At 39.3% G+C, this 16,809-nt stretch overlaps 1 protein-coding gene across 4 annotated transcripts in view; it reads right to left on the bottom strand.

Annotated features, from left to right (window-relative positions):
• Positions 1–16,809, bottom strand: part of GTF3C1 (general transcription factor IIIC subunit 1) — a 41,456-nt gene that overhangs the window by 16,861 nt on the left and 7,786 nt on the right. For 3 of the 4 annotated variants that reach the window (XM_030482387.1, XM_030482389.1, XM_030482390.1), the window contains 15 exons: positions 16,334–16,449; positions 14,639–14,963; positions 12,609–12,820; positions 11,868–12,007; positions 10,174–10,327; positions 9,076–9,179; positions 8,666–8,844; positions 8,032–8,307; positions 6,934–7,079; positions 6,447–6,544; positions 4,781–4,877; positions 3,829–4,006; positions 3,312–3,447; positions 1,385–1,520; positions 516–597 (listed from right to left, as the gene is read on the bottom strand). In XM_030482387.1, coding sequence (XP_030338247.1) covers positions 516–597; positions 1,385–1,520; positions 3,312–3,447; positions 3,829–4,006; positions 4,781–4,877; positions 6,447–6,544; positions 6,934–7,079; positions 8,032–8,307; positions 8,666–8,844; positions 9,076–9,179; positions 10,174–10,327; positions 11,868–12,007; positions 12,609–12,820; positions 14,639–14,963; positions 16,334–16,449 — 2,379 coding nt within the window. The remainder of the gene's footprint in view (positions 1–515; positions 598–1,384; positions 1,521–3,311; positions 3,448–3,828; positions 4,007–4,780; positions 4,878–6,446; positions 6,545–6,933; positions 7,080–8,031; positions 8,308–8,665; positions 8,845–9,075; positions 9,180–10,173; positions 10,328–11,867; positions 12,008–12,608; positions 12,821–14,638; positions 14,964–16,333; positions 16,450–16,809) is intronic. The other variant, XM_030482388.1, reaches the window with a different exon arrangement.

The following is a 16,809-nucleotide window of genomic DNA, read 5'->3' as shown; positions in this document are numbered from 1 at the left end:
TTGTTAGTCATGTTCAGTCTGCCACTTCTCAGCAGCTCACAAAATAACATCCCACATAAATGAGGAATCATCAAGTAATTACGAAGTCTAAGGTACTGAGTTCAGGTTTTATATTCAACCTGAAGCATTTCCTCCTCCTTAGCTTGCAATATTAACAGTGTCTAGTTGTACAAAACATTGATCCCTCTAGAATTTCTGCACACTGTACATCAGAAATTACAAAGGATTATTGTTCTACAGAAAATTATTTACACACCTATTTTACTGCCCCAGAAGCATCCTAGCTCATTGTAAGTAGACAGGAACAACTCCTGTCATCAATACTGGCTAAAAAATTATTGTTCCATATATCCAGAAATAGGGAAGGAAATTATTTATCTATTTTACTGCCCCAGAAGCATCCTAGATTACCATAGGGAAAGAGGAATAACACATATCCTCCATACCGAGTTAGGCAAAGACAGTAACAGCTATAATACAGTTACAGACCGCCAGCACCAGCAACACCACCTTACCTCCAGTACTGAGTGGGAGGGGGTGCTTTGTTAAGAAGGTTTGGAGTCTCAGTGTCAGTCCATTTTCAGAAACTGTCGTTTCCTAAGACAATACAGCTTTAAAAAGGTGATATGCAAAAAGAATGCACTGATTTTAACCACACTCTACACAATATCCTTTGAGTAGTGTCAGAAATAAATCTTCGACATAAAGGAAAAGATCCCTGGCTACAGTGACGCATAATAGGACTTTGAACACTTTGCTACATGAGGTTGTGGATACCATAGATTTACATGAGTCCAAAAAACAATCACAGAAATTAATGCTAGAAGAAAAAGCTATTAACTGCTCTGAAACATCACCCCCAGGTTTAGAATGGCTTTGAGCCAAACTTGCAGACAGCTGGGAGAGTATTCTGAGGAAATATCTCTACACAACTCCTTTGCTCTTACACGCTCCCTACGAATCTTGTATTGGCAACCAAAGACAGGGCATTAGCCAGAACCGGCATGGCCATTCTTACTTGCCTGTGCTGGGCTTCCTAGTAATATTTATTTTGTGTGTGTAAGTGTGTATTTCCTTGTTCTGGATGTTTCAGTTTTTGTCTGACAATGTCTACATTTCAAGTAATGAAAATTGCTTGCCTAATTAAGTATTTCTCCTTTGGTCAAATATACTATCAAATTCAGTTCAGATAAAATTTACATCCAACTCTTTCACTCACTTCAGCACCAAGGTTTACCACCTTTGGCATTAATTTCTTTCCAGTGATGAAAAAGACACATGACTGAAAGCATGCAAGCAGTAAGATTTTGCTATCAGTATCTCAACCTTGAGAATATTAAAGTTTGGAAAAGTCATTACAGCATACAAATTTTACAATACCCACCTTCCTAGTCTTATTGATGATGTAGCTTGTCCAGATCCAATTGCGTTTTAGATGCCCATAAAAGCTGGAATCCAGACCTGCAGCTCCTAAGCCATCTCCAGGGATAGTTCCATCATCAACCACCTCTCGGCTGCCTCTAGGAGAAAGAGTAACAAAATACATAATAGTTATTTTGTAGGGAATGCTTTCTCAGCTGCTCTTAAATGATGTGTTTGCAGAACTCTCCTCTTGCCCTGCCAGTTTAGATAGGGCTGGGAAAGAATAGAAGAGAGATGCTCCTTTCCTTAACACTGTTCCAGAAGTAACATGACAACAATAACTTTTTCATCAAGTTTTAATCCGTGATATTTAATGACTGAGCTCTCAGTTTAAAGATTACACCCAGAGCAACTTCATTACTGTTAACTAAGTTCCAATGGCCATATTAAACTGTTCCCAGTGCTATTCCTGCTACAGACCCAGAGAAAATACCTGCTCAGATGAAAAACTCTCAGGACAAGTGCGAGGAAAATCTCCCACAGGAACTAAAGGCAACCATAACCCTTTTTCACACTGACTGTCAAGCACTGGTCTCTGCAGTTTTCTAACAAATACAATAAAGCTTGTTTAAATACACATACAAGCAAGAAAAACAATGCACTACAGTTCTCTCCCCAGAAAGAGGACAAAATTAACAATGACTGGCACACAGTGGATGCACTGATACCCTTCCTGAATGAGCTATTTAATTATTAATGTGGTGTTAAGAGTGCAGAATGAAAAAGATTTTTTTTTTCTTCTTTATAAATATGATAGTTTGCAAAGAATCATGGAGAAAAACTTACTTCCTAAAAAAAGAAAAAAGAAAAAAATCAAACTATGAATGAGCTTGGCATATGCAGCAGTTACGACAGCTCTGACAATCCAGTGATAACACCAACAAGTATTTCTGAAATCCTGTTTTGCCTTCTGAAAGATTTTTTGAAAGCTACCATGAAAAAATTATCCAAAACCTATTTCTTGACCTTAAAGATGCTGCAGTCATTTCCAGCCTAACTGCAAGTAAACACCAGATATCCAATATAAAGGATTTCTTACCATACAATGGAGACCATATGCAAAAGCTGACAGGTGGACTGAACAGATTTTTTTTCTATCAGCAAGGATCAGCGGAATCAGGTTCCTTCAACTCCATTAACTTTTTTAAGGTAACTTGCTGTGTCTACCTCTAACACTGAACTAACTGAAAATACTTTTAAACAGGCTGTTTATTAAAACAGAATAGAATTGACAAAACTAAACCACAGTGCACAATACAATATAGAAAGTATAACTTCTACTGGGCATTCTGCACAGCTGTCACAGGTTGCAAGCACACCATCCTCTCAAGTATTCTGGCTGCGACTAGGCAGAAGATGAAGTGCTCCAGAGATCACTTCCAGATTTTAGCAGTGTACACCAACCCCATATTAGAAATCAATCTGTAAACAATGTGCAGCAATACAGAAGGACAGAATTCTGACTGTAACACCGGGAGCTACTGAAGCTACAGGCTACTTGAGATACCATGATACAAAGCACACGAACAGAGAATCTTTAATTTTTTCCCTTGCATTAACTGTACTTAGGAAGCACTTCTTCCCTCTCAACTTTGCTTTCCCCAAGAACACACATTTGTACTACTTTGGAAGGAAATCTGAATCTGTTTTTCCCATTCCTGTAGTATAAAAACCTGCTTAGTAGACAAGTTACTTGTAAACATGATACATAACTACATGTAAACTTGATACATAACTACATCTTTTTAATCAGATAGCCTCTGAATTATGAAGAAAAACTCCACAACACTCAACAGTCTTAACTGCTTCTGCTATTGATCAACATCCTCAAAAACAGAGCAGTTCTTTTTGCCCACTCAAATAACAAAGCAAGGGTGAAGATGACATACGTGGTATATTCCAACATTGCACACTTGCGTTCCAGATTGTGTTTATCCACTGCTGAGTCTTGTTCCATTTCTACATCTAGTGCAGTCTCCTCCCCTTGAAGGTTACTTCTCTTTGAACGAGGACAGCGGACAACTCCTAAGCGTACAAATAGTTTTGACTATCAGCATGAGAAATCAGACTTCAAGCCATTTGCAATCCACCCTGCTGTGGCAAACTACCGCTCCCAGACAGCACTAACATTTTTACCACTTCTCAATAGAGGCTAATGGTGTTCCAGTTAACTTACAGTAGAAAGCACTACCTTGTCCAAAATTGTATTCAGGGCAGAACTAATGGGAGGCTGGTACCCTTTCTAAAGCTTTTTTTGATGCACATGGCAACATGGCAACCAGCCAAGAGAACAAAACACTGGAAATGACAAAACAGAGCCTGGGTCAAGTTTTAGGAAAAAAGGAAGAATTGTAGTATGAAAAGAATAAACAGTAGAGGTGCTAAGAAGCTACATTTATACCATACCTAATGGTGTATTAAGGCAGACACACTGCAAATCAAACCAGAAGTTTTCCACATCCTGCATGGTATTCAAAACATACAAGCGCCTCTCAAATGGGCGGCTACTTTGAGCCAGGTTATAGTGGGGGTCACAGATAGTGGTATCAACAATCACAGCATTTTTCTTCATATACACAAAGACCTGTCAAATATAGTATATTTCAAGCTGGTAGGTAAAAAATAAATAAGCAATCATCAGAATTTCCTAATATACAGGACATAGAACTTCATGTAGTTTAGGACTGTTTAGCATTTTCTCAGTCTTTGCTGTTTTGAGCCAGTATTCTGACAGAAGACATACCCCTCCCCACCCTATAGCACTGTATGCCCAAACTCCCCTTGCCAGCAATCCAGATATATTGTTTATAGATTTAGAACAGTTTCTTTTCGCCCTTGTGCACAGGATATTACAAGTTTCCAAGAGAGTGACTATTTCCTAAAGCTCTCATTCAGGACTTGATGTGTTCTGGGGCCTAATTATCTTTTTTATCCTCATAAACTTTATGTCCTGACTGCTATCTCCTTTGCACATGCTCTCTATTTACAAAAAAATGTGTACCAATGTAACTGTTTTACTCTGATGATTGACTTTATTCTGTGTCACACCCCCAATGCCTAATGCCTCGATGGAAAAGAATGTGGTGTGCCCATTTTTCATAAAGTGCTGCCAGTCTGGAACCTCCTCAATCATTAGTGTGCAATATTCAGCATCATACATTTGAGTAGTGTCTTTCCAGAGAAAGACAAAAATTATCTGCACTCCTTGCAATGTCACTTGGATTTTCAGGTTTGCATATACATCTGAAACATCAGGAATTTTACTTAACTATTTAAGGTAATTACAACCCCCAAATCTTGCATTTATTTCACTGGACAAAAATAATGAGGAATAATGGCTAAACTGAAAAAAAATTACCTGGTCTTTGTCTTGAAACTTCTCTGTTGGGCCAAACTGTATCAGTCCCATATAACACAATCTTTGAAGGTTTTCTACCACTGAAAAGATGTACCTCCTGCAGCAATATTAGAGGTATTACAATCAGCACTCATGAAAATATTAAAAATGATACCAGAAAACATGCCATTTTCATGCAGCAACCATAAGTTTCAGGAAACCATTACTTTTTTGTAATATCCCAAAGCTCAAGATCTCCTCAAATTACAAACACCAGTTCATATTTTAGACAAATACTAACTAAAATTTTCCTAGTAAAGAGCAAAATTAGCCAGAAGTACCACATACAAATGAGTTAAAGCAGGTCAGAACACCAGCAGATCTGCAGACAACTTAGTGTTACGAAGACATGAGTAAGAAAACATGACTGCTAAATATAGGCTGATAAGACTTCACGTGTGTACATATAAAGAAATGGGCAATGATTCTTGTAGTTAAGGTTGTTTAGAATTACTGCTCCAAGAAACTGCTTTCAGTTGCTTATAGCTTTGGCAGAGCAAAAAGTGCAACATTTCCCATGCTGCATATCTACTTATATAACAAAATTCTGGAATTTGCAGGAAAACTTCTGCAAGGTCTAGTTTCTGAGAGAGTTTGTTAAAAAATTTGCTTTGCCCACATTTAACTTCACAAACATCTAAGTTTTCTGGGCAGTTGATGAGAATGATATTTTGGCAGGAGTTTTTTCTGGGGGTCAGATCATTTGACAAGCCTAGAAATGTTGAAGCAAATTTGGCTGAGTTAGAAGTTGTAATGGGGGGGGGGAAGGGGGTGAGAGGGGGGAGACAACTCGGTTATATGCCATACCATTTTGCATAAACCTATCAGATGGAGCTCATGGATTTTAGAAAAATACCATAAATCTAGTTACTTGTTACTAAGATTTAGCAAGTAATAGGAAAAACCTACTAGCAAACCTGAGCTAACCTCAAGTCTTGATAGCTGATACTGTCCAGCACTATTCACTCACCAATGACATGCTTGCAGGTTTGTGAAGTGTTGTTTAAACTTCCAACCACCCAAATCCCTACCCTTAGCAACGACTTTCTGAGGAAAGTAGCACAGTACCGTTAATTCTACATATTCAAATCACAGAATCATAGAATAGTTAGGGTTGGAATCACCTTCCTTTACTGTTGATTTCTCTTCCTATGTTCAGCCCAATCTCAATTTTTAAATCTCCTAGATGAGGAATGGCAAACAATGGCAGATGTGCCCCTGAAAGCCTGAGTAGAAACTGAATGGTATGTATGAGACTGGAACTGGGAAACGTGGCATCCTTCTGAAAGATTTATGAAGGACAGCAACATTTAGACTCTATTAAATTCTTAATTTAGCAGCAGTCAGGAGTGTGTTTTATACAGAGTAACATCCTGCTGATGAGTTATGAAGGACAGAACCTCCCAGCTCTCAAACACTGCCTGACAGCATGCATGAATATTGGTTTAGTTTCTTACTACCTTCCATTTGGGAGAGAAAAACGCAATTTGGCACTCTCTCCTTAGAAGATTGATGATCTTGTCTTAAGTAACAAAGTTCTCTTTGACACAAACAGGAAATACCTGATAAAACAGTCAACCGCTGTTGTTTCATCCCTAGAGCCATTTACTTTGACTCATCTGCTTACCTTTTGTAGAGAAGCTGCTGTCGGACTGACCTTGGAAGACACCGGATCAGAATGTGCTTTTTTAGGGGGTCATTTAAAAAATCTTCCAGACCATCCACCTAGAATTATTTCAGAAGTTAATAAAAATGCAAAATATAACTATCCTTTAAAGTTTCAAGTTCTGCTACCAGAACTGTCTACTGAAATATTTTCTAAGCAAATGTTACTGCTTTTGTAAAATGCTTAAACATTATTCTTGTTAATCAACGAGGCAGAAGATTCAGTGAGATTATAAAAAGCTTAAGAATTTCCCACATTACAGGGCTATACATTTTTTTCAGTGTGGCTGTAAAAGCAACTAACTTTTCTGTGAAAGACTATCAGGAACTAAATGAACTCCAATGACTAGTTTTTAAAACAGAAAACCAGGATATTTGCTACTGCTTATAGGTAGTTGATATCATCTGACTTCAAAGTAAAACAAACATGAAACAAAAAAGCACTATACCTTGTAGCTGACTTGTACTATCTGAACAAAGACTGAGAGAGGCAAACAGAGGAGAATGTCACTAACAAGAGCCCATCCAAATCCAAACTCTCTGTGAACCGGGAGAGGAGGGACATAGCGCATCCATGATTCATCATCCACATACACTAGGAGCAAGAATCATAGAATCACAGAATCGTAAGGGTTGGAAAGGACCTTAAGATCATCTAGTTCCAACCCCCCTGCCATGGGCAGGGACACCTTGCCCTAAACCATGTGGCTCAAGGCTCTGTCCAACCTGGCCTTGAACACCGCCAGGGATGGAGCATCCACAACCTCCCTAGGCAACCCATTCCAGTGCCTCACCACCCTCACTGTAAAGAACTTCTTCCTTATATCTCATCTAAACTTCCCCTGTTTAAGTTTGAACCCGTTACCCCTTGTCCTACCACTACAGTCCCTAATGAAGAGTACCTCCCCAGCATCCTTGTAGACCCCCTTCAGATACTGGAAGGCTGCTATGAGGTCTCCACGCAGCCTTCTCTTCTCCAGGCTGAACAGCCCCAACTCTCTCAGCCTGTCTTCATACGGGAGGTGCTTCAGCCCTCTTATCATCCTCGTGGCCCTCCTCTGGACTTGCTCCAACAGCTCCATGTCCTTTTTATGTTGAGGACACCAGAACTGTACGCAGTACTCCAAGTGAGGTCTCACAAGAGCAGAGTAGAGGGGCAGGATCACCTCCTTCGACCTGCTGGTCACGCTTCTTTTGATGCAGCCCAGGATACGGTTGGCTTTCTGGGCTGCAAGTGCACACTGCCGGCTCATGTTAAGCTTTTCGTCAACCAACACCCCCAAGTCCTTTTCTGCAGGGCTGCTCTGAATAAAGAAGACTGACTGGCTTAGATTCAGACAGGATAAACCTGTTATAGTTGCACTAATAGTTAAAACTCACAGTAAACTGTGAGTGTTCAAGCAGAACATATTAGTCTGAAAATCTACAACAACCTGAAAATTATCTAAACCATTGATTTTCAATCTTTTTTGAAGTACCTTTTCACCTTTTTTCAGTGTTGAACCATGCCAAAGTCTGCAGTAAAGTCAAGATGTGCCACTTCTTACCTGTTTGATTAGACAACTCCACTTCAGTCTCCTGTGCTGAGATTTCGGGATTCACCACAGTTGTCATAATTTCTAAGGTCCCATCCGGTTGTGCTTCAACTACAGCTGCATTCACATCCAGCTCTTGTTTGCTGCCTTTTTTCTCTCCATCACTACCTCCTTTTTGGTGTGTTCCATTTAAAGGGTGTCCATAAATTAAGTACCAGAGAAACATGTGGACCATTTTTAAACGGGGCATTTTGGGAAGAAAGCCAAGAGAACGCCCAAGTCCTGGAACTGGGAGGGAAGATGAAGTACCAAACAGAAATAAAGAGAAGATTAGAACAGGAGAAACAGCTACCTCTGCAAAACTAGTGTGAAGAAACTGGAAGGAAAGATGAGCAGTTGAAAGTATGTAAGTTACAAATATTAAGTTACAAGTAACAGTGAGTACAAATACTCCAGTTTGTAATTGTAAAAAAAGTAAGTAGCTAAAAAAACACTGGGTAGTGAGACTACTTTAATGTAAACCAATATTTCTTCTATAAATAAACACACCCCCCACTTTTATCTTAGGAGAGCCCAACATCTGCAAGTGATTATTAATAATAAAATGGAAAGTGAAAGATGACAGAAAAAAACAAGTTAATTGTACCTGTAACTGGGTGATAGTTTTTTAGCTGTGTTACACCCAATTTGTCATCAGTTTTTCTTGCCCGACTGTTATCAGCTTTACACAAGCTTTCTTGTGTTTCTCCTGAATCAGGAACTGCCTCTTGCCCCAGATTTTCTTCATCAGCCTGGTCCTGGGATGGTGTCTGAGGAACTTTAATCCTGTATTAAAACCACACAGCACTTTGGTAAAAATTAAGCAGAGTTCAATCCCTCTTCTTTTCCAACTTCAAGTGATATTCAGCATCAGAATTCTGCTTCAATTCCTCTGATGCTAAAGAGCAGCTTTTTCTTCTCTTTTGCTTACTTTGTGTTTATTTCCTCTGCATATTTTTCCATGTCCTACATAAGCCAAATTCCCCACAAGCCATCCAAACCATTGCTGCCACTTACCTGTTTGCAGTGCTTGAATTGGAGATTCGGAAACGCACCTGCTCAATGGCACTTTTTACAAGGGGATCATTAGGACTCACTGAAGGATGCACAACAAACTCTACCTGTTCAGAGCAGCAGAAAACAAACAACAGGTACTTATGGAGATATTGGCTCTTAATCAGTTGCATAAATTATCAGAGATTAACAGACAGTTAATTAACAGTAGCCACAGTGAATGAATCTATGAAGGTTTAATAATTCACAGAATATTAACACTTTCAGATGAAAACTCCCATTGCTAGTTTGCATTAAGCAAGAAGCCAGACCATGATCTCTGTACCAATAAACTGTTGATGTCATTTCTAAAACCTCAGGTTTTATTAATTTTTAAAATCTGAAATATTTGGGCAACAAACACTTCAATTGCAAATATTAGACTGCAAGGGATAAATGAAAAGCCATACCTCAGAAGGAAAACTAATACATATTGTTGCTGAAAGTAGAGACACAATTCAGACAAGATTTCATATATGCCCTACAGTAATTGTGCAGCAGGTAATTTTCAATAGATAGATTGATAGATTCTCTGCCTGCTTACGAACATTTCACACTAAAGTTACAATGACAAGCCTCAGCTTTACAACTGACATTTATAGACATTTTACTTCTACAAACCTCAGTAATGGTGGATTTTGTTTTTTAAAAATAGATCATGTTTATAAATTTCAACTCAGAAGCTAACTTCTGGATTTCTCATATACTGTTGGCTTTCAAAAAGGGATTAAATAAAACTGTGTTGCAGCCTGACAGTGCAGGGAGAGAACCATGAGTTGCATAACTGATAAGCAGCAGAACCTCTCAGAAGGGAGATTCAGAGACTTTGATCTCTGGACTATTCTTTGGTCTCACAATTATCTGCAGCATGATAATTGAAAGCACTAATCAGGTTTTCACACTAGCTTAGTTTGGGACATGTAGCTTCCGGGCAGCTTGACTGTGGGTTCTGCTACCAAAAGTGAAGCCATCCATGTACTTCAGTAAAAAAGCCAAAAACACTTCGATAAATCAGAAGGTTGTGAGAAAAGCTGCTGCAGCTTCAAGGGCTTGTGTAGTCACCTTTTTACTAACGCCATCTTGAATGACTGTAGTACGATAGACTCTGAGGAGTCCTTCTCGCGCAAGCTTCTGTACCAGTCTTATGATAGACTTTTTGCAGCATTTAGTGGAGACACCTTCTTGCTTCTCTTGATCCATCACCATTTTCTGAAGTCTAAAAGATGCAAAAAAAATACCTTGCATTGTAAGCCCAGCAATGCTCCAAACTGCCTAAGCAGTTTGTTAGAGCATGTGGGGTGAATGGGTATTTCCCTCCTCCTAGCAACTACTGCTCACTTTTCCCTTTTTCTGTAAATAACTACTAACTTAGGTTTAAATTTCAGCTGTAGTTTCTTGGTAATCAAGCTCTTCTTTTTTAGGTGAGAACTGCTCTTCTTATGACAGCAGATTCTCAATGCCCGATTTCTCCATGTATGTCTATAGTGTAATTATGAATCCAGGCTCCCTAAGGTCAGGAAAGGCTACAGCTTTTTTAGGTGGTGATTAAACATATGCACTTTATATTTCCATCTGTGAGCTCAGTTCAGCTTGGGGCAGAAAGAATTTACTTAGTGGCATCCAGAGCTCAGAAATTACACATGTATTCACAATACAGATACACATAGGCCAACACTTGAAGCCAGCTCACTTCCTCCTTTGCAGCAGTCTGTAGCAGCTCGCTCACACCCTACTCTCTTATTGCTTGCTTTTATTCACTATTCCACATCCTGGTAACTAACATAATTGGAGTGAGGACCCAGCAAATTTCCTTCACAGAGGTTGCAGAGAGGCAGAATATTCACTGGTGCCAATGGAACTTTGAGCTACCTGTTGGCAGCACTGAAGGGGAAAGCAGAGAGCTGAGCTATTTTCTGAGCTCATGCTTGGATGAGACTAGATCAATGGGTAATGAGGCTGGTGCCAGAAGACAAGGCTCTAATTTTATGACACTCTGCAATTGAACTAGGTGACAGAAGCTTTCAAAATTCTCAAACCAGAGGAGAATAAGGCCATGATTTCTTCCTATAATTTCTATACTAAATTCCTGCCAATTTGGACGCTGGGACTCCAGGAGAGCACCAGAATTTCGATTTCTCTTTGGTGGTGAATCTTAGAAGACTGAAAGACATTATAAACATTCAGTGAAGTATCTTTAATACAGACAAGGCAAGTCAGGAGAAGACACAGAACTGTACCACTTGAAATGGCAAAGAAAAGCAAATTTTCAGGACCCTCATAGAATCCTAGTGACCAATGATGACTGACTGACATCATGAGCCTCTGCAGTCCATGACAGAGTAAAACACAACCTATTTTTGAAACCATGCAGAGATAAAACCTATGCAGATGACAGAATCCTCAAGCAGTGAAGTGCTGTATCTTACTATGTGGCCCCAAGCACCAGCATATTGTGAACAGAGAAAAAAGTTCTCCAATCTCTGTTTATGGGACATACACCCTATAAAAATTCACTTGTGTAATTATCTGCAAAGAACTATTACTGCTTCCAAACACCTGTTTTAATTTTTAAGATTCAGTATAACTGCAACCCCCCACACCTCCCATGCGCCATCATCTCCAACATTATAGCCTAGAGTGCCATCAGGGACAAGAAACAGCACCACTGGAATAAGCATGCAAATTGCTTGCTGAAGTAGTGCTTCTACTACTAAAATGCATCAGCTCCCCTGGACACTGTTTTCAGAGGGACTCACGTGAATAAGCTTTCAATTAGCCGGAGGTTTCGAACAGCTTCCACAATGAGATTGCGGCGCTTCAGCAGCCTGTATGTTTCATGAGATCTCTCCACTGCAGTAGCTTTGGAACGCTTTTCCTTCTTTTGGCCACACATCTTCTAGTGCACAGTATGGACAAAATACAAATTTTACATGAACCGTTCAATGTCTTCAGCCTAACATTGGTTCCTCCCACAGCAGCAACTGTGGAATTCAGAGTTTTGATGTATTTATTTGTAACAAATTAGTCAGATGAGAATTATCTTTTATCTCCCTACCACAGGCAGGGAAACAGACTGGATGATATGTAGCGCTTGTGTGCACAGACAGACATTAAGTGATGACATGCATTAAGTCAACACATGGAATATGGAGAGCACAGGAAACTAACCCAGAACTGTAATCTGGACATCCACCTTCCTATCTCCTGGAATAACTTTCACTTATAACTCCAATGCAGCCAAAATATGAATGTACTTTGACACCGAATTAAAAAAAAAAAACCCAAAACCAAACAAAACAACAACAAAAAAAATCATGAAACCCCCAAACAACCAAAAATGAAACACCCCCCCCCAAAAAAACCCAAAAAACCAAACCAAACCCAAAAACCGCAATCCCATAAATTAATACAAAACTATAGCTTGAAGGCTTGCTGTAAAAGTGCATAACTTAGCTCAGACAGCTATGCCAACAAGGTACTCAGACGTGAGATCTTACCTTAGGGTCTTCAAGTCTGACCTCCTCCACCACAGCCACATCCCCATCTTCATCAGTGGAATGAGCACAAGTGGACAGATTGGACTCCTGCTTTAGAGTTTCCAAAGTAGAACTCTCCCCCAAGACATTGTCTGGGAGCTCATCAGGCTCTTCAAGAATTGGAGGGGAAGGCAGCTTCTTCCCCTGAGGCTTCACAGCTGTTGGCTTTGAGCCTGGTTTAAGAGCAAACAGCCTTGTAATTGTTCTGCTCTCACAGTTCCCTATAAATGTTCAGCTTCTCTTGCTATAAAAGGCAATCCCCCATCCACAGTGCAGGTAACTGCACTTGAAAGCATTCTGCTACATTTTTCACCTATTCTTCTACCCTGCTGGAAGCAGTGGTTTGACATGAATGACTGCATTCAGCCTTCAAAAGGAAAAGTTTTTAAAAAGTGAACTCCCTGTCATCAGGTAATTCTCTCCATGCAAAGCCCCTTCATAGGCAGGCATAGAAGACCATGAAAGGCCAGATTAGCTTATCCAGAAACTGCTGTCTGAAGAAAGGAGAGTTTCTGTCACAAAGATTCTCAAGTTCCGCCAGAAACCTGACTCTTCTGACTCAGAGCAGAATGAGGACAAGGATTTAGTATTACTCCACAGATAATCTACAAAAGAAATGGTGATCTGTTCTCCTCTTTTTCCTTGGAGTTTCTAAGATAAGTTGTAGGAACATTCAAATAGTTAAAAATAAAGAAAATTAAAAAATAAACCACCATATCCTCTTAAAAATATGTCCCAAAAGGCTGGTACTTTCACATTAAGATGTTCCAAATAGCTAAAGAAAAAGATGAAGCAATTAGCTTCAGGGAACAAGACATTTGTTACAATACGTTTAGGCAAGTAAGGCTATGGGGTCAAGGCATCCCAAGCCTACTGCTGCTGAAAGCAGTTAGTTACCACCTTATCCGGTCCCAGACATATTACTCTACATATACTCATCCCACTTGAAGGTTTGCATCAGTACATGAATAAATACATTTTGCACACTCTAAGGCTCAATACCAGACATTTCCAACTGGAAAAAAAAAACAAACCAAAAGACCCCTGCTGCTAAAAGGGGAAGAATTTTTATGTTGTAAGTAAAAAAAAAAGTTAACTGGCTGCTGTCAGCTCCTGTGCTATTTCCCACACCTAAGATGACATTCACATATCCAGTGGAATGAAATGATGTGTTTTAATGAGGCAGAGCCTGTCTTTTTCCTTAGTGAGGAAGAAATAAAATATTTCAAGAAAGACAAAATGTGGCCAAGTCCATTTTAAAGTCTTCAAGGACTTTAAAAGCTAAAGCTCTGTGAAGATGGTGCTCTCTGATGGGCACAGCCTGAGCTGTAAGACATTCTGAAAAACAGAGTCTATGACAGATAGCTTCTCAGTTCATCACAGAACACCCAACACAGATACAAAATCTACCCAAGGACGCTGTTCTCCCAGCAGCACAAGCCAACCTGGCTGCTAGCTACCACGGTCTCCCCACTATGCTGGTTTTTAGCCACAGGGTCCTGCCTCCTTTCTTGCAACAGTTTCAGAATTTGTCTGACCCTCTGCAGAATCATTTCAGCCCTTTACACCATGAGAAAGAAAAGTGAACATCCAAGAAGCATGGTGTGTGAGTCCATTTCATTTGCATGGGGAAAGGGGGAGAAATCGTACAGAGGTAAGGAGAAGCAGATTATCTTCTCAGTGATTAGTGATAATCAGAAACACTATTTGGTACACAAACACCAGAGCACACTGGATTCAGCCCTGAGAATCCCCAAAGATTACAACACTTACAGAATTCCAAAATGTAACAATTTTGGGGGAAGAGAACATAAAAAAAACCCCCATGGAAATAATCAAGTAAGTGCAAAGATAAATATATGCACTTTATCTTTGTGCATGTATTTCCAAAAGCTTTAATGGAAGCAAATAGCATTTATTTTTTTTCTTTAATAAAAGGATCCATAAGAAAAAAATGCAGGGTTCCCCCAAATTTAAAAATCATGCTCTACCTTTAACTGGTGTTGACTGATGGGTATCATCTTGGAAACTTAATTTCAACAGAGAACCAGAGTTGGCCTTCTGACCTTTTCCTCTCTTCTTGCCATCTTTCCCTTCTTCTTCATTGTCAGACTCTGAGACCAAAGTATCATCTTCTCCTGGAGACACATCTTCTGCAGGTGGGGAATCTTCTGGCACTAGAGCCAAAGTAACCGTAGCTAGCTGCTCACTTCTAGCTTTCTCTCTCTCAAACTGACGGTTTAAATCACTCTCCTCTGCAAAAATGTATGAAATATACTTTGTTGTCCTTTGACGACCTTCATCCTCCATAAAACCCTAAGGGAATAGTTGGAACGTTATTTTTCTACCTTACTTCTCCATTCTTGCAGTGTTCTCCAACATCAACAGTGGGGAAGTTTTCTAACTGCTCTTGACTCACATCAAAAGATATCATGTTATTCTCCTTTTTTTCCCTAAATAACAAAAATGTTGACTAACCTTAACATACAGAAATCAAAAGAAATACCAAGCTTGAAAAAGAAAGAAATCTGCATTACCTGCATAAGAGAATGAAATCCCTAAAGTATGTGGGATGTAGGAAAGTCTAAGGAAGAACAAACTATATGTATTCAGACTAGAATGGAAAATTTTTAGATATTCTTTTTTTTAATTTTAATTCTACAGAACTTTTTACCAAATGAAAAGCTATTAGTAAAAATATTCTCTATTGATGGGAGATAGCAATTATCCTGCCTTTGTGAAAAGGGGCAGATGGGTGCATGTGAGAAATGACAGCTGAATTTTGTTTCAACAAAATTCATCTTGTTCAAATAAAAAAAATGAAATATCTGAAAATAAGGAGTTTAATCACCATAACGTCTAAAAGAAAGAAACACTTTTTTCCCCAGAATTTACTGGTATTTTCAAAAAGCAAGTAGATTAATGATTTTAAAAGTACAAAGGGTCTCCAAGATCTTTCAGTAGAGGATCTTGCAAAATAGAAGTTGTCTTTTAGCCAAAAATTAAGCGAAGAGGCTATTTTGAGTTGAGAGACATCTCCATGAAGTAACAGCCACCACATCACTTGGGTTACCACTGACTGTACAGTGAATTACTTAGGTAAGTCATTGGGACCAGGCGAAGCAGGGCTGAGGCCATTTTCTCTGCCCCATCTCTTTCTGGAAGGCAGACCTGTGTCAAGGTGCTGGGAACAGTGCTTCTCTGGAATGCTGTGAAGCAGCATCCGGCAGAATCCCACCAGCTGCTGTGGATCACCAGAATGTGTGCTCCATACAGACAGAAAATATGGGGCCATGTGCATTTTTCCCCATGATCTTTATTACCTAAGCATCCAGTCACAAACCAACATAAAATACTTGTACATGTGGGTCAGCCAGCTATTGCTATTAAACGTCAAGGCAGCTAACTAGGAAACAAGAAAAGGTATGCTAGAGGAGCAGATATGTTACATTCTAACAAATAGGCTTAGTCCTCAGATTACAGAAGGTTAAAATCTTAATGCTTTTTGAACACTTAGGTCTTATATACCTTTTCCTCAATTGCAGTCATACGCTTTTCAATCTTACCAGGACTCTTTCACTGTCAATTCTTAAATTGCTCCTGTTTCTATTGTTTGAGGTTAACAATGTTATAACACATTACCACAGTAACCACAATTGTATCTCCAGTTTCAGTAAGCATCTTACCTTGACAACTTTGTACCTCTCCAAAAGACGACACAACATCCTTGATTCTAGCTTCCCCACATTCATAGCCAAGCGAATTTCTGCCTGAGAAATACCTTTGGTTCCCCTACTTTCAACTGTTTCAGAAAGGAAAACAAATATCTCAGGGAAATACTGTGATGCAATTATATATACATGTATTTGTATATACATTTATATTTGCTCTGAATAACTGAATATACCAGAATATAAAATTTAACATTCCCCACTAAAGACATTTTCACAGACATATACAATATACAGTCAAATACTGTCATAAAACACAATTTTACCTGAAACAGTGCCCCAGCAGAATGAGGTTTGAAGGCGATAGCTTGAGATTAAAAGCGGGGGTGAATTTTTCCCCTGACAGCTTTCCATAGTTAGGTATTAATTTCGCCATTATGGAATGAAAAGAGATAGAAGAAGGAGGAACACTGTTTTCTTCAGAATCTTTT

Source organism: Strigops habroptila, chromosome 4 (assembly GCF_004027225.2).
Source record: "Strigops habroptila isolate Jane chromosome 4, bStrHab1.2.pri, whole genome shotgun sequence".
Taxonomy (NCBI): Eukaryota; Metazoa; Chordata; class Aves; order Psittaciformes; family Psittacidae; genus Strigops; species Strigops habroptila.
This window is presented reverse-complemented; position numbering and strand designations above follow the sequence as displayed.